General features: G+C 44.8%; 1 protein-coding gene across 4 annotated transcripts in view; it reads right to left on the bottom strand.

Moving 5' to 3' along the window:
* Window positions 1-23,549, bottom strand: part of LOC115379560 (plakophilin-4) — an 81,948-nt gene that overhangs the window by 19,520 nt on the left and 38,879 nt on the right. For 2 of the 4 annotated variants that reach the window (XM_030080269.1, XM_030080268.1), the window contains exons 3-10: window positions 22,412-22,524; window positions 17,034-17,068; window positions 14,465-14,596; window positions 13,860-14,059; window positions 12,692-13,268; window positions 9,619-9,645; window positions 4,026-4,196; window positions 929-1,139 (exon numbers count right to left, since the gene is read on the bottom strand). In XM_030080269.1, coding sequence (XP_029936129.1) covers window positions 929-1,139; window positions 4,026-4,196; window positions 9,619-9,645; window positions 12,692-13,268; window positions 13,860-14,059; window positions 14,465-14,596; window positions 17,034-17,068; window positions 22,412-22,524 — 1,466 coding nt within the window. The remainder of the gene's footprint in view (window positions 1-928; window positions 1,140-4,025; window positions 4,197-9,618; window positions 9,646-12,691; window positions 13,269-13,859; window positions 14,060-14,464; window positions 14,597-17,033; window positions 17,069-22,411; window positions 22,525-23,549) is intronic. The other 2 variants (XM_030080270.1, XM_030080271.1) reach the window with 2 other exon arrangements.

The following is a 23,549-nucleotide window of genomic DNA, read 5'->3' as shown; positions in this document are numbered from 1 at the left end:
TCTGTATACAGTATCCTACAAAGGCTAGACCTCTTCTTCATACAGTTATATTTGGAGACTTCAATAAAGGAATACTTTGCCTCAAAATATAATTTTGCATATTTCTATTTTACACACAAAAGCCATTGAAATGAAAGCCACACATCTATTGGGATGTAACTTCTGTAAGTTCAGTTTTTGGGTACAAGTGGTTAACTGCAAAAAATATAAAGTTTGAAGTGAGTGTGAGACTCAGCAGCAGCAAAATACCCAATAGCAGGTGACAATTTGGGATAACTGATATGTGGTGTGAGGCAGGAATGTTGTTGGCCTTGCTCAGTGCGTATTCTGGGCAAACACTTTTCATCTAAAGTATCTCAGGATGCAAATAGCCAGCGCTGAGAAATACATCGCTGTATTTCCCTTGGTAGGACTCTGGTTGAAAAACACATTTTCTGTGGGGACCTGTTTAGTCCAATGCACTTTGTAGAATGGACTTGGGTCATGGCGGTCCCCCTGGTGCACTCGCTTATTGTAGTTTTCCCCACGACAGCAACATACAAGGGTGTGAACAGAGCTCCCAGTGTGCAAGGTCAGGGGGTTAGCACATAGGCCAACCCCCCGTCCCCCTTCACTTACACACGCCTGTGTGACAGGAGCAGACGCAGCACTTCGGTGTATGTGAGAATCTATTGTAAGTGGCCAGGCGTAGTGTGGGCAGCTTAATGGCTACAGCCGTGGATGGCTGCCCATGGGGCTCTCTGTTTGAATAGTAAGAAGACACTAGTGTTGACCCAGCAGAACAGAGAAGCGTTGTAAGCATTAGTCGTCCCTATGGGTGACTGGTTCGTGCTACACTACACTGACCACTGATCACATCCTGGAGCTTAATAGTAATTCAAAACCATTTAGAAACACAACACTGAACTGAAATATGACCAGTGCCTACCTGGGATCCTTCTGAATGCTGTCTATGGAGGGTGAGCGGGTGGCACCGTCGTCCATAACAACAGCCTGGCGAGTGTAGTTGGCATCAGAGGGCCGGTACTGTGTGGAGCGATAGGGCTCGGCGTAGGTGGCTGCTGTGTTGAGAGCGTAGTTGTTTCTTTGGTAGGTCATGGCACTGCGCTGGCTGGACGTCCTCTGGAGGCTCCCCACACCTGAGGGCCAACAAACAAAACCTCCAGAGTGAGACTGTAGTCAGAACAAGCACATAGGCAAAGTGACCTGGCTAGGTTAGTCGAGATTAGATGAAAAGGTCTGAGCACCAGCGCCGCTAAACAATAAGCTGGGCACACCAGTAGCTTGCAGCTTTGAGCTGAGCTGAAAACACCCACACGGTGGTTCTGAGGCACAGCAAATTCTCTCAATCTGGAACCAATTAATAATGAGGATAAAACACAGCTCCCATGGTTCCACAGTGCAGAAGTCTTCCTCTTCAAAGGCCTGTTTACTTGTTGTTTGGTTTTTACAAGATAGAGCTTAACCGGTGGGATCCTGCTAGTTTTCAAAGGGGACAGGAGGCATCAAATCAGCCCACTGATCCACAAATTCCTTCCCCATCCCTTTCTTACTCCATTCCTCCACTGTATTCTTAGGCTAACTTTGCCCTACGCAGCAGTGCAGCACGAGTACACCGTGACCAGCTCCAAAGACAGACAGGGAGGCACCAGCTCTGTACGAGTTGAACGGAAGCATCGCAGACACACAGAGGACATCCTTCCAGATCAAGTCCAATATTCAATCAGAGAGCATGTTGCTTCTATCATCTTCTTTCCAACTGCTTCTATTTCCTTCACCCACTGCTCCTAGTGATACTGTGACCTAGTTTTTTCACACAATGTGTCACAAACACACAGAAGTGCATACACAGGCTGGCCGAGTCTAGCCCTCCTCCTCCTTCTAAGGGCCACGTGATGTGTGGCAGCGTGACTGCTGCTCTGGTCAGATCTCTATCAGCCTTCCAACAGGAATGGGCATGTGCGTGCTAACACTCCCTCCCACCAGAAACCAAGACGTCAACTTGCAGCCCCGCTCCAAAAACACAATTTTTCACATCAATGCACTTCTATGCATGGCAGCACTACCCTGCAATATGATAGTTATCTCCAAATCCAACAGAGGTCAAAGACATTGTTAAATGTAGCTGGTGCTGTGCAGGATAAGATTAAATAAAAGAAAATGGCATGTCTCAATATGTCATTCAGTTTCGTCATGGATATGACTGATACATTTGAAGTTTGGTGACAGCCGTGTAGAGCTTCATCAATAAACCACACAAGGCAAAATTCCCCAAAACATCAATTTGAGCTAATCAGATTTCTCTTGTGGCAAAGAAACAATGCAGCTTTGTAATCTTACAAAATCTATCTGCATTCCATACCTCATCTTTCTAAGCCAAGGATCAATATTTCCATTTAACATAAAAACCTTGCTCCAACTTGCACAAAATAAATGTACAGTACAACCTTCCACAAAAAAAAGATACAGAATGCATAGAGAGCCAGCGGGGGAAAATGGCCCATTGAAATTCCATTTCACACCATAACAAAGAATGCGGTGGGATCAAATTGGATTTTTTCTAATGAGGTACTCTTACAAAGACTCCACACTGCACCGCTCCCACTGCCCTCCAACCAGCCCCCCATCCCCTCTTCTCAATATAGCTGCCGTAAACACATTATAGAGGCTTATCTGTGTGGCTTCTTCACAGCATCAATGGCATTTATTACTGGACTTATCGAGCTAAGCAGATCTCCGGTGTGCCAAGGAAGAAGCTGAATGTAGAGTGTGTGTATGTGTGTCCGAGGAAGAGGTGATGATGAGCGTAGAATGCCAACATTGCGAGGGCTGGCAGAGAGCAGGCCGTGGGTACCAAACTGTCCCCTGGCCCCCTCATCCTTCTTCCACTCTCAGTGTGACACAGGTAATGAACTCCTTTTGTGGCTGGATGACATATCAGTACCTGCCTGTTTTCTCATATCTCACCCTTTCTGTCTGACTGTTGTGGGATGGAAGAATGATAGAGACAGAAAGAAAGAAAGAAAGAAAGAAAGAAAGAAAGAAAGAAAGAAAGAAAGGTAAGAGTGTGGTCTCCAAGGGGGGGTGACAGATCAGGGGAGACAGGAGTTGTTGAGCTGTGAAGATTAAGTGAACACTTTAGCAGGACAACATCCAAAGACTTCCTCACCAAAGTGCCTTTACAGTCATGAGCTGTTGTATTAACCATAATCCCCCCCCCTCTGAAATGAAAAGATATGTGAAAGCAAGAACTGTCTTTAGGGTTTGTCACCATCCCCACTCTCTTGTCAGATTTGCCTCCGTATCACTTAACCGTTTTCTTAATGCTTTGAAGATGGATGCTGCTGAGACGGCTGTGAAAAGCTCCTCAGTGACTTCTTGGCAGCAATCACCATGGCACATTTTGGATCGAGCCCGTTTATTGTTTTTGACAATTACTCGTTAATTAGACACATCCATCCTAAACTGGGACTGGATGACTCCTGCACCAGCAGCAGAAGCCTCAAAAGTCCATGATGTAACACAGATATAATTTTGTGTTTTGAGTAAGTAAGGCTTGAAACTCATTTTTTTTCTATTGCAGTCACTGTTGCTCTTTACACTTACAGTATAATGCACACCTCAATACAAATACAGGAGTTACAACACTTCATCAATTCCTGGAATAGATTAAACTTTGAACACTGATGACACACAACAATTTGAGAGTATCTGAGGGTGAAATTTTCCTTTAGTAGTCTATCACCAAGTTTAACACTGTATATGAAGGAAATACTGCGTGGGTGGGTCTGTCCCAGATCTGGTGTGAATGATAGTACTTTGGCAGTCCCGTTAAAAAAAAAAAGCTTGGTGTCATCTCCCTCCTACACAGGATGGTCCTGGATCAATATCTTCTAATATTCTTCAGGCCATGTCTGAAAGTGGTATATGCTCCTCTTTCATCACTTGTTTTCCACCTAGTAACTATTCTTTCATGAAGAGGCTTTAATACGTGCCTCTGGATTGCACAAACAAGTGAGACCAACCTGAGGTGCTCCTGTAGAGGGTACCCTGCGGAGGGTGGTTAGGGCTGCGGTACAGCGGAGTCTGGAAGGTCCGGTCCTCATATATAGGGGTGATGTGGCGGTCCGGGGACATGGCCGACCTCAGGTCCTGACCCAACTGGCTGTGCTGACTGGCATATGAGCTCCGTATTCCTAATAGGAGTTATGGAGAAAGCAGTTAGAGTAAGAACGGTCTTGTAACCGAAAGGTCACAGGTTTCAGTCCCACAAGAGCCAAGATATGTCAGTCACTCCCCGAATGTCCTGTCAAAGTGCCATTTAAAAAGACAATGAACCCTTTCCAGCTAACTCACTGTAAGCCGCTCTGGATAGGAGTCTCAATTAAGTGTCTGAAATGTATCAGAGTGGAAAGGAAGGGGTGAGGTAGATGCAGAGAAGCACAGAAATAAAGAGAAGAAGAGGGAGGGTGGTTAGGGCAAGAGAAGACACTCAGGGTCAGCAACACCCTTTGGGAAGTCCCTTAGTCACTGGCTATCCCTGTGTCATGGTACCACTGTTAGTCCACATTTGCATCACAGAGTGACAGCAATAAAGCGACAGAAAACCCAACCACCATAGCTCCGCTAGATATTTACACCCAAGGCAAACACACACACTGGAATCAAGGGCAATGCAAGTATAGGAGGGTAGAATATCAGTCTGTGTTATCCCTATTTGAATTTGGCAGCTGAACCGCTACTAAAGACTTAATTAAAATATATTTAGCGCTCATTTCCAATTCTGTGTAAAGCTAAAGAGGCCGTTTGTAGTTACTCACCCCAGCTTGCCTAATCTCTCTCTCCCTCTCTTTTTCTCTCTTAATGATTCTGCTCTGAAAGCAATGATTCTGAAAGCAGTCGTTTCTTTTTCAGCTTTTCCCTTAAAAAATAACTCTGAGGCAAAGTGCCAATTTGACTCCCTTTGCTTACAGAGAGGAATACCTCAGTTTCTACTCACTAAAACCAACCAGTTTAAAATCTCCATGCCCATAGGTAAACTGTCCCGGCTACACCACAAAAAAGAGGGGGATGTGAACCAATCAGAGCAGGACCTCTGCAGATGTTGGGAAATGTGTCCTACAGCAAACAGCCTGGGCTTCTGTAATCAACCATAGGCTCACCTGCCATGGGCGGGAAACCCCACAGAGGTGACTCCTCCAATTAAAGCTCCCAGCCAGATGGGTTACTATGACAACAAGCTGTGAGGGCGGAGTGAGACAGCAAGTCCTGTCTGACTCAGGCCCAGGCAGTCCAGATGTGAGACAATAACAGCAGAATGAGTCGGCAACAACATCTGCTGCTCTGCATACAGCCGTTTAAATCTGCTTGGCAGGTATTACCATTCACTGTCACAAAGTGCCCTGGCTACAGGTTCAACATGATACACACCCAGTAGCAGCCTGGATTTCCAATTACAATACAGATAGGTAGTGTGTGTGTGTATCTAACTAAAAGGTATTTTTGTCTATGGCAACCATTCAAGTTACCTCTTTGTGATTTGTCAGCATTTTGTGACCATACATAAACATTTCCAATGGATCTACTCTGGGAAGTGTGCTCCCTTTAAATTCCATCAGTTTGTTTCATTTGAACTCATTGTGAACACCAACTGCACAGGAGTTCATTTTTTTCACTTATGGAAGCCATTTCTTCATGAAATGGAAGTCTGGGTCAGCTGATGTTATCGATGGCATTATCTAATTCTTATTATGGATACATTATATGGCTGGATTGCAGCACAAAATGCATGTTGCCTATGTAATGGTGCCCTCTTTCAAGACAGGATGAAAAGCACCGCATTAACTTTGAATTTCACTCTGTAAGAGATGAATAACGGGACGAAAAGGTTCTATCAAATTAACTCATAGGCTAATGCTTTAAAATGGACTGTGATTAGGCCAGATTCACCCAATGATTAGCCTGATCAAATTAAACTGACTCTGTGGCATGTCTCACGATTACGATAAGCTCTCCTTTTCATTAGGAAGCATACAAACGGTGACTCACTGTAAAGACTTTTGAAGGAAGATGAGAGTATGAGTGGAATGTGCACTGTGTCTTCTTTCAAAGCTGAAGGGAAACAGAAACAGACACTTGTCCACTTGACAAGGAAAAGAGCAATCTGGGATCTATTTATAGAAACCAATGGTAAATAAACTCAGTTCAAGTTGTTTCAAACATTCTGCATAAAAACCCCTCCATCTTAACAAGGCAAAAAGTCTCATATTGAGTCTTTACGTTTTGCTTTTCTTAAAGCAAGTGAAAAAATCTGCCAGTGGGATGAGTTAATCTCACTTGTTTCCAATTAAATTTTACTCAAATCACACTCGTAGTTTTTCCACTTGTGTTAAGAAAAACAAGATCTTAAGACTGAATATAAGGCTAAATTTCTTGCCAAGTTGGGTTGTTGCAGTGCGCTACATGTGAAATCAAGTGTTGCCAGTGTGCATATGTGTCTGTGCATGTGTATGCTTGTGTTCAATGTCGCATCAACGAACCTCACTCAACTCTGAACCCCAGTGGACCGGCGTACAGTTGGAAATTGACTGCTCATTGCACATTTCACCAGACTCCCAACATCATCTGGGTCTTGTCCAACCGCACCAGCCCAGGCGCAGACAGCTGCTAAACACCAATGCTGCCATGCAGAACAGGCTAAATGAGGGATTCTTATCGTACTCTGAGACGGAGGAAATGAATAAATAAGCTTGTTTGCCCCTGGAGGGCACAGGGGCCCTCTGAGGGCAAGGTGGGTGAAGTTTTTTAGACGCAGAAAGCTGGGCAGAGTGAGGTTGACCTGTTGAGCTCCATGCCCTCAGCAGCAGACAGGCCAGGCTGAGAGGAGATGATCCTTCTCTGGGGCAGCTGTGGTTGGAGACCCAGCTAATCTCTGGCTGCAGCACCAAAGATTATGTGGAGAATCCACAATTGAGCATCAAACAACTCGGTTGATTAATGATTAATGTTTATAAAATGGATGGCTGTGGTCCTGATTTCTGATTAACTGAGATTTGTTCATGCTTATGAGACACAGTCACACTCACAGGCATTAATTTAAATATTAATGACTTGACTGCAAATCACCACTCAAATTAACAACCTAGGTGCAAGCTAGGTGGAAAATCAAAATATTATTATTATTATTGTTGTTGTTATTGTCGTCCTTGTTGTTGTTGTTGTTGTTGTTGAGTAATAACTAGCAATTAAAATGATTATATTTGAGATCAAAAAGACTAACACTTTCAGAAAAGGTTAGGGGGTTTTAGGCATTTTGGAAATATTGTCTTCTGTAAGCACATACTGTTATGGCTTATTGCTTAAGTGAATTACTGTAGTTGCAATATATGAATAACAATCAATATCAAGGCACAAAATGATTGGATTGTCAGTGGGTTTGATAATAGACTCAGATTTATTAATCTACAGACCAGATATTTAATAGAATATATTAAAACAGAGTTGAAAAAAGCAGATTTCATGAGAAATGGCAGGCACATTATAGGACTATGCAGGGTAAAGAGGATAAAAGAGGGATTCGTCACCACTACAGAGGGGTGCTGCTGCTGCTGCTGCTGTGTGCTGTAGTGGCACATTCAATGGCCCTGGCAGCCTTTCAATCTGTGGCAGTGCACACAATAGCCACTAGCAGTGGCTTGGCAGGAAATCAGTTCAGCTTCTCTTGTTCAAAGGTTTCAGGGGGGGCGAGGATAAGGAGAGAGAGAGGGGAGGCGGGGAGACAGAGAAGAAGGCAGGAGAGTTGGAGGAAAAAAAAGAACCTGAAAGAAGGGAAAGAAAGAGAGGATACAAACGAACTGGGGGTTAATGAGGCACAGTCAGACCACATCAGAGACTTTTCATCCCATGTAAAGTCTGACCACATGATCAGGGCTTTCGGCACTGCTGCGCCCGAGTGAGAGGGACAGAATCTCCCAGGCACAGGAGCCTTCATGCATATCTCACCCACTCAGCAGCATGACTCTCTGTAAGTAGCAACATTAAAACAACCTTAGAAGAGACTAATCCTTCTGCCTTCTTTATTTTGCTCCCATGACAGAAGTGCCGCAGTCACTTCTAAAGGCATCTGCAAACTGTCCGGGAAAAATAACATACTGCTGTCTATTGAGGATGAATGGGCCACATTCCTGCTGCCTTATAGTCATTTAATTCTCCCCTCAGCTCTCTCTCACTGTGGCTTTAACAGATTGCACTTGGCAGAGGCTAGACAAAGGGCGGTGGCGGCTTGGCGCACGCTTGCTCCTGCTCTGGAGAAACAAACATTTAAATGGATGCAGCCGACTGCATTCCTCAACAAAAATAATTTTCAAAAACCCTCTCCAAGAACAAACAGAGCACAACGAAAAAAAGCTCAACAGAATATGATTACACATGTAAGTGAGAAAAAGCTTGGAAACTGCACATGTACACCACTGTTCGAGCTACGGCAGCTCTCGGGCTGTGAGGCCCCACCTGCAGATGTGCCGTTTCCCCCTGTGCTTTTTATTTTTTGTTCCCCCGTTCTCTAAAATGGACATCGGGAGTAATGACCACATTACAGGGACAATTTGTCTTCATCTTCAGTTTTCAACAGCAGGAGGAAGGTATGACTTCCTGCCAATGACAGTGCAGGGAGCAGAGCCAGGGTGGGCAGAGGAAGAGAAGGAGGTAAGGAAAGCATGAGAAGAGGAGAGGAAAAAACAGTATTTTTTTTAAATGTGGAGAAAAGCACAGGAAGCATGTAGGTAGAAAAACAAGAGTTCATGTGTAATTGAGAGAGCCAGAGACAGGTGAGGAGATGAAGGTGGCATATTCTGGAAACAGAGTGACAGTAAACCACCTAGAGCCACGATCTCAGGCCCGGGCTTTCAGGTGGCATTTGTCAACTGCATGAAAATGGGTCTGGTCATGTGATCGTCCCATTTCCTTCCACTACGGCTTGTCAAGCACTTGTGACAAAATGCCTGTGTCAGAGGCAAGGCTCCGGTGTAGGAAGGGCTGTGTGTACATGTGTGTGTAAGAGGGAAAAAAGGAGGCAGAGAGGAGGGAGAGGGAGAGAGATACAGAAAGAGAAAGCCGAAAACAGGAGGGTGAGGGAAAGAACAGAAGACAGCGAGGAGAGCAGAACTAGCCTGGCTAGGCTGGGCTGACCAGTGTCTCAGTCTGCTTGGAGGAGGAGGACTGAAAACCCATTTGTGACTGCTGCAGACATCATCAGTCATAGGCATAGCGCTGTGTGTGTGTGTGTGTCTCTGTATGTGTAGACTGTTGCCGTCAGCAGAGGCTCCAGAGACTGGCATAATTGGCTCCTTCAAAATGATTATTCCTAATTGTCAGTTGAAGAAATCAACAAGTATGAAATAGTTAAACCACAGAGCTGTACTTGCTCTTGGATGTGATAACACACTGCAATTAACGGATGCACATTTAATAAAAGATGCTTCCCAGCGGCCGTTTAAAGTGAATGGGCGGTGGGGGGAGATAAATTCGGGTGGTGGAGATGATGAAAATGTGGAAAACGTGCACATGCAGCAACACCAAACACACTACAGAGGGGATAATGGGCGGGAAAAAAAAGTTCACCTTGAATGTCATCATCAACCAGGGCGTCTGAAGATATCCCCAGGCAGCATGAAGTTAAGCAAAAAAACACACTCCATTAATCTCGTAATGCAGTGACCTGCTGAATAAGTAGTGTTTTCAACTTTTGGAGGAAAACAGAAAAGGCGGTTGGTTTGAGGGTGGAATCCCAAGTTCGCCAACCTCAAACAGCTACCTACATTTTCCATTCCAACCGCAAAACCCAGCTATTATGAAAATGGGAACAATTGTGTAATTTGTATAATCTCTCTGCTCTGTAATGGCCGTCATTTCCATTATCTACCCGAGCCATATTCTTATCTACAGGAGATACTTAAAAAAGTAGCAGGCGATTAGTTTTAGGCTTGAAGGGCTGAGAATGAATGAACACAGCCTGACCTCTTCCTGTTACTGTGCGGATAAATGGTTGGCTCCAAATTAGGACAAGATACATATATCAGTGCGCTGATGATATCACCTGACAGTGGCCTAGCACAGATACAAGTATTGGCATATTTTCCACACCTGCATGTGCGTAAATATGCCAGCAGCAGAAGCCTAAAATAAGATTTCTGCTTGGGTTTGGACACTACTTGGGTTAAAACAGGATTGCCTGATTTATCATGACACTAGAGGACGCTTTCAATGGCATGTGGTGATAGAATGCAAGTAAAAGCAGACCACAGTCTGTCGTACAATTCAACCAGGAAGGAAATTCTCAGTGGCAAATATACTGGCTTTTGTTCATTTCCCTCCTGAATGGTTAACATCAGCATCAGACCCTTTATCTGTTTTTCTGTTTTAGCAAAACACATAGCAGTCAATACATTTGTGGGAGAGCATGCTTGGATGTCGACTGTGTAGACATTACCGCCAGTTCATCATCATAAAATCTCTCTATGCATTCCAATCTAGAAAAGCATGAGAACGACGAAATAATCTGCAGTGTAATATTTTTAAGCTCTCTAACCACAACAGGCTTTATTTGTTTTTCCCTCCCCTGCTTTGCATCTGGAGTGGAGGGCCTGTAGCGAAGAATTATAGGAGATACTAAAGAACTTAATTTTATTTCAACTGTTTAATGCCAAAGGCAACCACACTTCTCCAAATAGGAACAAAACACAGCAGAAAATTAAAGATAACACGAGAAATGTCTCCATATGGCGCCTTCATTTCAGAGGCGCCGAGCACGAAGATGATGAGCAAGGAGGACAACTGTCTTACAGGCTTTGAAATGTCTCAATAAGCTCAACTTGAGGCTGACGTGCATGTAGAAAAAACACAACAGATCTATCAATCATCTGTGGAACATGTGAATTACTTAGAGAGGCTGTCAAGAAACATACGGAAATGCCACTAAACGAGGCAGTTCAAGCGCACTGCACTGAAGCGCTATTCACTTAACAAGGCCTACTAGTTAAATGAATGACTAATCAAAGAGCTAAAATCTAAAGGTGGATACTTGGCATTTACTTGCAGCTGAAATGAGTTTTGGCACCTAAATTTTAGCTCTTGCAGGAAAAGGCAATGATTGCAGAAAAAAAGGAGGGGGCTCATGGGCTTCATATTCTGCTGGCTACACGAGTAAAATATTTCGCACATCAGCCCCTGGTGCGTGACCGTATACGACTGGGAGTGTTGTCTTGCATAAAAGCATTTCCTTTCCTCTTCTAGTTCGCTGCCTTTGTTAAGAGCTTTTTTTCAGCTGTAGATAGAGTAAAACAGCTCCTAAATGTTCAGTTTCCTCACTTTCCTGATTCATCAAGTCGTCTTCAAAGAAACCAGCACCGACCAAAGCTGACAGTCAGATTGCTTCTGTCCTCTCACGTCTCATGCTAAAGGCACGAACATGAACACACCACATAATCTACAGCTGACATTTGACAGGAGTGCTTGTTCTCCACCTGCCATGACAGGAAGTAATTCTCCATGCCAGGAGTGGGCAGTAGTCTCAAAAAGGTAAACCAGCAGTCCCGAGGACGTGAAAAGATCAGGGAAAAAAAAAAACACTGCATGAGCCCTTCATTTTCAAGCCACACTGAAGCTGCTCTGCTATATGAATGGGAAATACAGAACACACTGGTTATTGTTGACCCCAGAAGGCCCAGCCCCCTGCGTGCCAGGGGCTTTAGCTATCTGTCACTCTCTCACTGCAGCCATGGCTGTTTTTCCTCTAAGTTTGGCTATTTCTGATCTCCCACAGTTACAGATGCCTCTTTAATTTTTATGTGCATCCTACTGGCCTGGCATGAACAGAGCCGCTGTGAGTAAACAAAAGCTTGTTATATGGTACCATATTCAAGTACATTTCTGTTCTGGTTAAGGTCAAATTTGTTGTTCATATGCAGCCGTCTTAACGTTGCTCAGTTGTGTTAGGATACATAACTGTGAAGTGTCACAGTACAAATAATTACTTTCCTTATGTGAAAACATCTTTTTAATCTAATATGACCTTTACGCTTTGAATTTCCTACCACTCCAGAGAGTTTTTCTCAATGGATGCCTTTCCATTAATACCAGAGGTGTGGCTCTATCAAACTGTGGAGGCTGCTGGAAACTACAGAGTCTAATCATATGGAAGCCTTTGCCAAGCCTCCTGTGCTGCCCTTCCTCCAGTGGTCTGAGGGCCACGCTGTGAATCCACATGAGAGGAGCTGGCCTTGGCCCATACCACACACACACACACACACACACACACACACACACACATACATACAAACACACAGTCATGCACACAGTGACTCACACAGCTGCGTGCCAATGGAAAAGACAGGGCAGCAGGGCTAAAGAAAGAGGAAAACTATGCAATCTCTTCCTCTCTGATTCCAGGACAGAGGATATTATTTTACTGTCAGCGAGCTCTGACTTGGGATGTCTAATATTTTTTCCTCATGATTGTCTACAACAGTGTGTTATAACTCTAACAATGGTACAAGTTATTATTTCCTGATCTGAGACAGTTGGAGTAACCTGTTCAGCAGACACACTCTAAATCTAAATAGATCAGTGTGTGTGTGTGTGTGTGTGTGTGTGTGTGTGTGTGTGTGTGTGTGTGTGTGTGTGTGTGTGTATGCACCTGTGAGGCTGTCAGGTCGCGTCATCCTCTCATAAATATCGTAGCTCTGGGCTCCATAGGGGTCGGTGTCATGGAGCATGGAGCGAGGCAGAGTGGAGCTGTAGTGCTGTGGCACAGCCGTCATACTGGCCCTGACTGGAGAGGACGACTGAGTGGGCTGCTTTGTCAAAGGAGGGTTGACTTCCGTCATGGTGAGAGGTGAGCCCATGCGGCCCGACGATGACCCTGACGCCTGGTATGGCGAGGTGGTGCGGCTGACACTGCCTGAACGTGAGTTGGTGGAGCCCATGCGTCGCAGGGCGGCAGGGGAGTTTTTCTGCGTGGAGTACGGCGAGCCACCGCCGCCGCCACCGCTGGTGCTGCTACGCTGAGCGGAGGGCAGAGTGGTGGAGAAGATGCTGGATAGGGGTTTTGGTTCGGTGATGACTGGGGAGCCATAGCCGCTGCCCGCTGAGGTGCGCAATGAGCCGCGGGAGGGGGACATGCTGCTGGCGTAGGCCGGCGAGTGGGTGCGAGAAGGCACCGAACTCACCCTTCGCATGGCCCGGCCCGGCACGGCAGTGGTGACCGGCGGAACCTGCAAGTCGGGAAGAATGAAATAAATACGCCTTCATTCATTTGCCTCCTCAACCTCTGAGGAGCTATAAAAATCGATTAACGATCATGCTGTACACCCAGCTATAAACTGACTCAAGTGCAATGAAAATGAAACGTAAGTAGCAAAGCATTACATAAACCAATTCATTATGGGGTATGGCTGTATTCTGGCCCATATTTATTTTCTCCTCTCATTCCCCCTCAGCAGTGGGCAGCAGTGCCATGTGGTCTCTCAGTGGTCTCTGTGTACAGTGACGGATGAAGCATGATTGTGGTGCAGTGCTCAGTGCACCCTGCACCCCCTCTGCCTCTATGCATTGCATCGCTGCTCTCACAGAAAAAACATGTAACTGCAATGTTGGTGTTTTTCCAGTTATGGCTTGAATTTAAAGCTTGTTTAGCCACTTATGTGACTGAATGAATTCTCTGACCCTCAGGGCACTGAAACTTGCTAGAGTGTGACCATTTAATAAAAATGAAAAACACAGGCATTGTTGAGAAAATGACTCTGCAAGTATGTGTTTTTTGTCTGACAACAGCAATATGTTATATGTGCAGGAGCTGGCAATACCTGGGCTGAAGTCTGGCCCTCGGCCCTGGCATTCCTCAGCAGGGTACCTGTGCCAGAGCCGGTGCCGGGGAAGGAGTGCTGCATCCTCAGCTCAGCCTTGCCCAGGTTCTGACTGCTGTAGTAGCCACTGCTAGCATCCTGGTAGCCACTGTCTGAGTACGAGTTCATCTGAGTCGAGCTGCGTGAATTCCCTGCAGACCCTGAGAGAGAGTGAGAGAGATACGCAGACAGGAGGTGATGTAGAGACAGAGAAGAGAAGAGGGGGAGAGGAAATAGGAGAAGAGGAAAGAAAAATCATGAGTGGTTTCATAATTGACATGACCTTTGTCTAGACTGCATCACAAATGAAAAAGTGGGACAGTGGGGAAGGGCTTCCACCCTACAATTAAGTGCACCATGCTACATCATCCAGGCAAGCTGTGACGAGCCATCCGTTTCATCACTTAAAGTATCATCAGGGGAGGTGAAAAAGGAAAGAGACAGGTACAGAGTGGAATGGACTTTCTGTGGCATAAAAGATGTGAAACAAAAACAGAAAACAGAAGAGGAGAGCCAAGTTGGAATAAAACAAGACTACAGTAGGAAGAGAGAAGGCAATAACAGACCCTCACTTTCATGGAGAGAGGACTGCTCTGGGGAGTACAGAGACACCTGCTCCGACTCTGTCCTGATGCGGTAGCTGGGCGACTGGGAGCTGTCAGTCACCCGAGACTTGGTATCCCCTGAGGCGGAGGCATCTGGGAAAATACAGTAGAGCAAAGAGTCAGAGGGAAGGAAATTTAGTCTGTCTAAAACTATGATAGAGATTTAACTTTGGAGGGAAAGATTTAAAAAGTTTTTGTTCTTCTTTGGTTCAACAGGAAAAACATAGACAATAATTTCCACAACATTAATTTCATGCTCATGTATAGTTGGAGTTGTTAAATTTTATTGTCGTACTAAATTAAGCAAGAGAAATTAAGCAGTGGTTCACTCCACAGTGCCAGCAACTATGTATACAGCCCTGTTGTAAACATTTTCACTACTCTAAACAGTTCCCTGAGTCCCCTTCCCCTCATGCATGACAACAACAACAACCAGTGTGGCAAACAGGAATTAGCCCTCTAATGTCCCTGCTAAACTCTGCACAATGTTTCCCCACAATCACAATCTAGTTAAGCGTGACCAGCGTCAATGGGCTTCTCTGCAATCACTAGAACAATGGGCCGCAAGCGAAGGGGAGCGGCGAGGCAAACACTGGCAGTCTGGGCCTCACAAGTCCAGCCCGGCTGCCTGGCTTATGGATGAGAGCTGAATCCCGTGGAGAGGCCGCCTTGTTGCCCCGGCTCGCCTGTTTGCATAGATCTATTGACACAGAGGCCTAGTGTGTTTGACAGCCCGACGCCTTGTGCTCTTACTCTTGACCATTTAAGCAACCTGCCTTCCTGCCAAGAGAAGCTCTGTTCGCCTGCCTGGCCCCTCCAGCCATACCAACTGGCTGCTGATCCTGTGCAATAAATTTCCCCTCATCCAGTTATTATTCCTGACCCAAAATTATTGCACTATCACTGTGAGGACACTTAAAACGCTGGAGGATAGGGCCACAATTGTTGTGACTGGTTATGCTGGCTGTGTTTGTAAACATCATGAAAAATTCACATGGACAGTTAAAGGGACTTCTTATAAAGAGTATTAACAGTACAATGAGACATTTCTAAAACAAGGGCATTTGTGATTGAATACTATATATATGCCCAACAAACCCTAAGCAATAACAGCCCCGAACAAGTCCTCTGTTTCTAAAAGTAACAGTGATTGTTTCTGGCACGCAGTGTGTCATTTCAGACCACAGGGCTCTCGTACTGAGCCTTGACCCTGTTTGATGCCTGAAATGCCAAAAAGCAATGGAAGAAGGAGAGAGACAAAGAGACAGAGAAAATAAAAACAAGAGAGAGAAAGGCAGGAACACTGAGACAGAAAGAGAAACAAGTGGAGCAAGACAGAGACAGAAAGAGGATGCTTGCATACTGGTGTGTTTATCCTCTCCTGTCTCAGTGGACTTGAGGTGTGACTGCATTGTCATTTCCTGGGGCTAAAAAGCTTGTTTCCACAGTATCACTTCCATCCTAAACTCTTAGGTACAGGACACATACAGAGGCCTGTGAGTCCAATAAGCCTCACAGACAAACCTGGACCATTACCTTCTCTACCTCATCCTTACATTTGAATTCATTTAGACTGGGAAAAGTACATTACTGCACCTGACTATCATTTATCATCTACAGTACAATGAGAAATCAATGCGAGTCAAAATAGCATTTGCGATTACTTCCCGGCTCTGTTCCAACACTAATAAAATGCATTCAGCAAGAAAATGGGACCGGGCAGCAAATGAGAACACCATGTAGTATTAATATTCCCAATGCATATGTACTATCATAACCCCCCATAGGCTCCTCTGACAGGATCGACAATAAAAGATTAATGACCACTGCAGAAATTCAGTAACTTCCATTATACAATTAATAAGCCATGAAATACATTAGTAAATGCAGTTCATTATCTGTTCTATTCTGAAGATCCTTCAAGGATGTGGGCTAAACAAATAGAGACCCAGGGGGGTCTGAGAAGCACCCCCCCGCCAACCCCCAAACCAAACCCACCCCACCCCACAGAGTCTTGTATCTGAGTGGGCAGAATGACTTAGATAAATATTAGAATAGGAAGATGCCTGCGGCAAACTGTTATCTGTTATTGGTTGAAAAGGTTCATGTTAGCAATGATTATGGAGGAAATGTAAAACATGCCTGTTGTGCACATCAGACACATATAAACACACCAACAAACACAAACAAATGCACAAACACAGTGCTCATCGAGCCAGTATTCAATAATTCAAGGAACACTGCTGAATAATTATGCACCTCCGCTGTGATATTAATGATCTATCAAAACTTGTGATACTAAACAGAACTGCCTCCTTCATTGTGTCAGTTTCTCTGTAAGGTAAACCAGGTATACGCAGCTAGATGGATATTCAAGTATGGCTGTATTTACAGGCCGCTGACCAAGTATATGGATGAATGCATGCATACACGTTAATGAATTCTGAGTTGACAAAACTGTAAACGTTTTGACATAAACAGCAATTAGAATAATAGATATCCAACCATTTTCATCCTTGAGTTAACATACCTGCTGTTCTCCAAGGGAGGGACTTCTCAGATGAACTGTACAAGGAGAAAAAGAGAAAAGAGAAATTTAAAAAATGAATATATTCAACAGAAAAACAATTAACAAAACAAAACAAAACAAAAAAAACTAAGTATGACATGAGCAAAATAAACTGGAAGAGACACCTTGGAGATTCATATACTCTCTACTTGGCCCTTTCAGCACAGGGACACCAATACTGAACATGGTGCTTTGAGATAAAACCAACTAGAGGTGCAGCATATGCCTGAGTACAGATGTTGGCATCTTAGATGTAAAGTTCATTTGAGGTGATTGTGTCTGCTGAGATCTAAAGGTGCCCTTGGTGACAGCTGGTGTTTTGAGGACCTGGCAGCTTCGTCAACAACAGAGCTAGACGAAGAGATCCGCGTTTCTGTCTGCTGTTTTACACCTGCAGCGCTTCTTGATAAACACACTAAGGCTAAGCCAATAAACGGAGAAGGCCAAGGGATGAAATCTATCCTGATGGGAGCTGAAACTGAGCACAACCAAACGAGGCAAACTCCTGGAGTAAATATAAAACCCATTGATCTTTGTTGGAGAAATGCCACAGTTCAGTACTAATCACAGAGTACACTTATGAACACTCAGTGTACAGTACTCAGATACATAGCACAACAAGCTTTCCTGCATGTTGATGACACATAAACCTGAAACCTGTTGTGTATGCCAGTGTATATTCCAACAGGAGAGAGCGATTCTTAGTCTCTAAGGAATAATGAGCGAGCCAGCGAGCAGTCAACACTCATAACGCTGAGCATGCCTAGATGCCTAACAAAAGAATGAATCTAGAGGGAGAGCAAAGACTCTGGTCACGCTTGGTTTTAACATTTATCTTAGATGTTATGATAGAAAAAAGGACAGCGCTAAGTAAAGGTGTGAAAAGGGTGCGCTGCATCTTGGAGCTGCATTGTGACCCCATCGGTCAAACCAGCTTCAGAGCTGGGGTCACATAACATTTGTTGTGTGAATGCTAATGCATCGCTGACAACACAGGACAGGCTAGTCACTTTATGGAAGAAAGGAATATTTGATAGAGGGGACAGTGGGCAGTGAAATTCAAATTTGCATGAAGCCTGTTTTTGCTGTGAGATGACTGCATTGCCTCTGTTTAATAAAAAAAAAGTGGTTGGTTAGGCACAACTGCTTTGATAATGGGCCGGAGATAGGGAACAGGTGTGTTGGGTGTGGGATATAGAAATGAATAGGAAGAAGGGGTGGGAGGGAGTTGGGGTGAGGTATAGAGGAATCAAAGTAAGAACGGAGAGGAAAGAAGTAATTTTGAAGGATCTGAGGGTGATCACACATGCCGTCTCCAGAGACTGGAGATGAATTTGAGGTGCATGACAATGCCAGGTGTGAACGGTGATCTGTCTTGGCTGTCCACTTGTGATTGGATCAACTGAGACGGATGTTAATACCAAGTCTAAGTGGGGTTGAAAGGTGTGAACAGGCTACATTGTGCCTTGGAGACTCATTGTGACCCATTTACTCAAACTAAACTCTGAAGTGGTCAGGGATGCATTGGGCCACATACATTCATTGTGTGAATGCCAACAAGATAAGAAGGACCACCTAGTTGCTTTGTGGAAGGAACGAGCAACGAGATCAAACTTGGCAGTAAAATACAAATTTGAAGTTTATTTTATTGGTGAAATGGTAGCGTCTTTGTTGGGGAATCCAAGAGCTAGTGTGGCTAGGCACAACTGCTTCATGAATGGTCAAGCAATACGAATAGGATATGTGGGGAACTCTGGGAAGACAGTTGAAGCATGGAGTATGCAGTCACAAAATCCAATCACAAGTGGTCACTGGAGATGGATTTGAGATGTGTGATAAAGCCAAGTGTGAACTGCAATCTGTCACAGCTGTCCACTTGTGATCAGATCACCTGAGACAGATGTTAATACCAAGTGTGAAAAGGACCCGAGTGACTGATGCTGAGGGTCAGTGGTTCTTCGTCTGAGGCAGGAAGGGAGAAGAACACAGACCAGCAAGCAGGCAGATAGCTCAAAATAATGCCAAGCCCAGATGAGGAGATGGGTCAGTGGCAACCATCCAGTAGCGGAAAAGGCTACAGGCAAGTAGTGCAATGGGAGAAGGTTAGCTGCAGCTTTACTGATGAGCCCATCACGACTGAACCCAAGCTTGGCCAAACCCGAGAACGCTATGGGAGGAAGAGCACTTCTGCCCACTCTTCCATGATAGAGAAAACAGAGGGGAGTGGAGCGATATATGAGAAAGCAAGAGAGAGAAAGGTCACAAGAAAGAGAGAAAGTGAGATTGAGAGAGAATGTGATATTGAAAGGGAGGACAGAGACGAAAGAGTGAGGAAGGGATCGAAAGAGAAATGTATCAGAGAATGGGTGATTGAAGAACAAAGTAGACAGAGAGAGAGAGAGAAAGAGAGAGAGAGAGAGAGAGACTAATAACAGCAAGACTGAATAAGCTGCCGCAAAATGCATAGCACTCCAAAATGATTATAGGGGAGGCATGGCAGAAAGGAAAACGCAGCACCAAGACATGTTAGCCCATAGCACATAGACATTTTAAAAGCCACCTGAAGAAATTCAACTTATGTAAGTACCGATGAGCCTCTTTCACAAAGTGAAAGCAATCCAGAGCTATTTTTCTGAGGGTTATTATTATGACGGAGATTGGCCAAGCGGCAGACCTTGGAGCAGTGTTCCCACCCCTCTCCTTTTTAAAGCCGCGCGTTGCTGGTCATTACTATCAAGCACCTGCTGTTGCCACTGCTCCTATTTTTCCATTTAAGGCGACACTCAATGAGCTTAAAGAAGCAGGGCAGGGCTCTCAGAATTTTAATGAGCATGCAGGCAATTAAAAAGGAAGAAGTTTGGTGAGATGTGCTCCACTGAACCATGGCAGATGAAGTAAAAGACTGACTACTATCACGATGATACACCATCCCATCTCTCTACATACGGACGGGCTTGCTGGCTGGTGTAGGGAGTGTAAAGAGGCCATAAAACCCTGACAGGACACTTTATTTCCCGGCATTCCCTTTGGCTAGAGTGGAACTGGCCAGGTGGGAGGTCTCATTTTTTAGGAGTTTTGCCAGAGGTCAAGTTTGACGACTGCCCCCCACATGCTTGTAGATATGTAGGGGTTGGTCAGTTCTGGAGGTGCCACGAAACATGATGACTCCCATCATAACCCTTAAGTGTGCTGTCAACTCCATTGTCCTGCAGAGCTATTGAACAAAGCGGTGTGACTTCCAGCGCCTGGGCTAATCCTCTCCATTCAAGCACAAACGTTTTAGGGATTGCTATCTACCTTGTCCTTCACTGCCTTTTAAGAAGGTGTGAAATGGTGTTGCATGCTTTCTTTACAGAGTTGGTGGGTGGTGCTACAAGGCTACCAATCCCCCAGTGGGAAGTCAATGAGTCTGTCCGCAGACTGAGTGGCTCTGAGGGACCACTTAATAGCACTACAGTCTCTTCCACAATCCGATACCTGCTCACTATGCCCACTGCAGAGACAATAGGGAGGTGGATACAAGACACAAACCTTGTCTCACCTACTAATTTGTTTCAAATTACCAGGCAGTAGGCAGCTAATCCTAGGTATAAGGTTTGCTAGAGGCTAGGTACAATATAAAGGTAAAGAGCATCCCATAATCCACCATTGTTAAAATAGCAATGACTTTTCAAAAGCAGATTGCCATGGCAAGGTTTGCCAGACTAGTGTTATATACCATAGCTGTAAACATGGTGCAAATTGCCAGAACTAAGAGAAGTTAAATCAAAAAATAACCTTGAGGCACTGCTGACAGTTTTGATGCATGTTTGTTGTAAACGATGAGGACAGGACAACCAATGGAAATAAACTGTGTTGCTACCATGCTGCCATCTCATGTCTCCAAATGTGATCAATGGTGTGGCTGGACTCACTTAAGCGGAGGTCTAAAAAGCCTCTTGAGGAGGAAATAGAGGTAAATAGCCTGGCTGCATGTATTTATGAAGAGCTGTTGTGTCCAGACCTTTTTGTGGCCTGGCAGCACTCGAACCTGCTTTTTGCCAACACCTTTCAAAGCAAGGAGAGGGGAAATGGACACTTGTTCTCCTGAATGCAGCATGCTGCTGGTGGTAGGTGGGTGCTATTTGTAGGTAAGTGGACTGAGGTGCTGGTATGCTTCATGTAAGGGCCTGGGGGTTATTATCACCCAGCCAGAAAAGACCACAGATGGCCATTATAGATGCAGTACAGATTACTGTTTCAGCTGGAGTTTCACTATTATAACCATATATGTAACCATAAACTTTCCACTGAGACACAACACATTAGACTAAACTTAACTGCACCTGAATGGAATGAAAAATTAAATAAAAAAGGGAAATTATGGTTGACCAGCAGTGAAATACCTGTGCGACAGTTACTCTCATCAGCACAGTGCACCTGGCAGCCTAAATCAAAGCAGTGATATGCAAAAGCAACAAAGAACCACTGTATTAATAAATGCTGCTAAAATGCACCCATCAAGCCATTTCTTAAAATGTCACAGTCCATTAACCTCTGCTATAATTTCCCTTGCCACAATAAGGAATTAAAATTCTAACCAGCCCTAAAAGACAGTCCATGTCTAATTTACTCTATAAGTGCACTTATAAGTGTGATTCCATTAATTCATTACATAAGTTACAAAACATATACACATCATCACACACATCATCTTTCATAGTAAATTTCATGTCTTACAGGGCAACCCTATGAAAGTCATCATATGAAACAGGCTCAATGCAGCAGACAGGATGGAGCGTGTGGTAAGGTGTAAGGTGTGATGACCAGGCAGGATAACTGATAACTGAGGGGGGAAATGAGTTCCCACTGCAAACTGCTCCTTACCAGCAGCAGTGCTTCACTGAGCATGCGACACCCCAGTGTCATGGCCCACCACAAACACAGACACATTCTCAGTGACAAACAAAATTTAGCATTTTGTCTACAAAGGTGTATTTCATTTTAACTGCAGCTCAACCTAGAGGAGAATTAAGCGGATTAATCACAACAAAGTCCTGTAAATTACATGTACTTCATAACTGCAGTGATTCTGTTTCTGATTAGCTGAGATACTGGAACAATTTTGTCCATTTCAGTCCAGTGGGGCCAGAAGTGGAAAAAAAAAAAATCTACTTCCAAATTTACAGTCCAATCGGATTTGAGCACACTGCGCTGCTCTGCTACTATGCCATAAGGTTACACTATGGAATATAGCTACTGCTGTGAAGGATGAAAAAGCCATGTGTTGGATTGTGGGTGATTAAGAACACTGTGTGTGTATGTGTGTGTGTGTGTGTGGTGGTGCACCTTCTCATTACCTGCTGCTAGCAGCGCCTGGCGACTCGGCCCCAAGTCTGCATCTTTCCAGCTGATTGGCCACAATCTGTCTCTCCACCTCCAGCTCCCTGGTTAGCCGCTCAAACTGGAGCTCCTGTGCAGCAAGTGCATGCGTACACACACACACACACACACACACGAGACACACAGCAAAAAAAGATGAAGGGACTGAAGGTCAGGAATGCAATCCCATCAAAGTGAGCTTTAGGTACTTCCATTGGCAGATGTGACAAATGTGAAGTCAATAAGGGGGAGGCAGTTTGACAGTTTGACAGCTTGCTCCAACAGCATTATGCTTCATCATGGCATGTAGGTTAATGATGACACAAAATAGACCCTTGGGTTGCTGAAAGGAAAGCAAATCCAAAAGTAAAAGCTCCTCCAACATTGAGTAGTTTGAAAATACAGACCAATGCACATCTCTGTGCACACACTTGGGCACTCGTACACATGCATGCTCTCACACACATGCACACTGATGCACGCACGCTGCACACATATGCAAAAGCACACACACACACGCGCACACACACACACACGCGCACACACACACACACGCGCGCGCACACACACACACACACACACACACACGCGCACACACTACACAGGGTATGTGGTACTGACATTTTATCCAGCCCACACAGAGAGATAAGCACCACTTTAGTGGGTGATATTCAGCCTTGGCGGCACTGTTCCTATGGGAGCCATGCAGGCATCAGCATCTGACTACTCTAATTATCTAGCTTGAGCAGGGCTATGACTCGCACAGCTCTCTGGCTCTGAGCACTGCATCATGACACACGCGCGCACACACACACACAGGTTCTTTTACACACAGCAATATGAATGTCAGTATGCACACACAATATGTGCACACATACCTCACAAACACCTCTCTCTCACCCCAGCACCCACTCTGTCATCCTTGCCAGTATTGAGTTTCTCACAAAAGCCCTTACTTACCGTGCCACCACGAACATCTTACTGTAGGCAGTATCCTAGCCTAGCTGTCCTCAGCCGTCCTTTGTAATCTCCATTAGCACAATCATTTACATCCACAGCCAGCTGCACACACACAAACTCATGCATGCACATACACACGTGCAGGCTCTCAGCTCC

This window comes from Myripristis murdjan, chromosome 21, assembly GCF_902150065.1.
Source record: "Myripristis murdjan chromosome 21, fMyrMur1.1, whole genome shotgun sequence".
In the NCBI taxonomy this organism is placed as follows: domain Eukaryota; kingdom Metazoa; phylum Chordata; class Actinopteri; order Holocentriformes; family Holocentridae; genus Myripristis; species Myripristis murdjan.
This window is presented reverse-complemented; position numbering and strand designations above follow the sequence as displayed.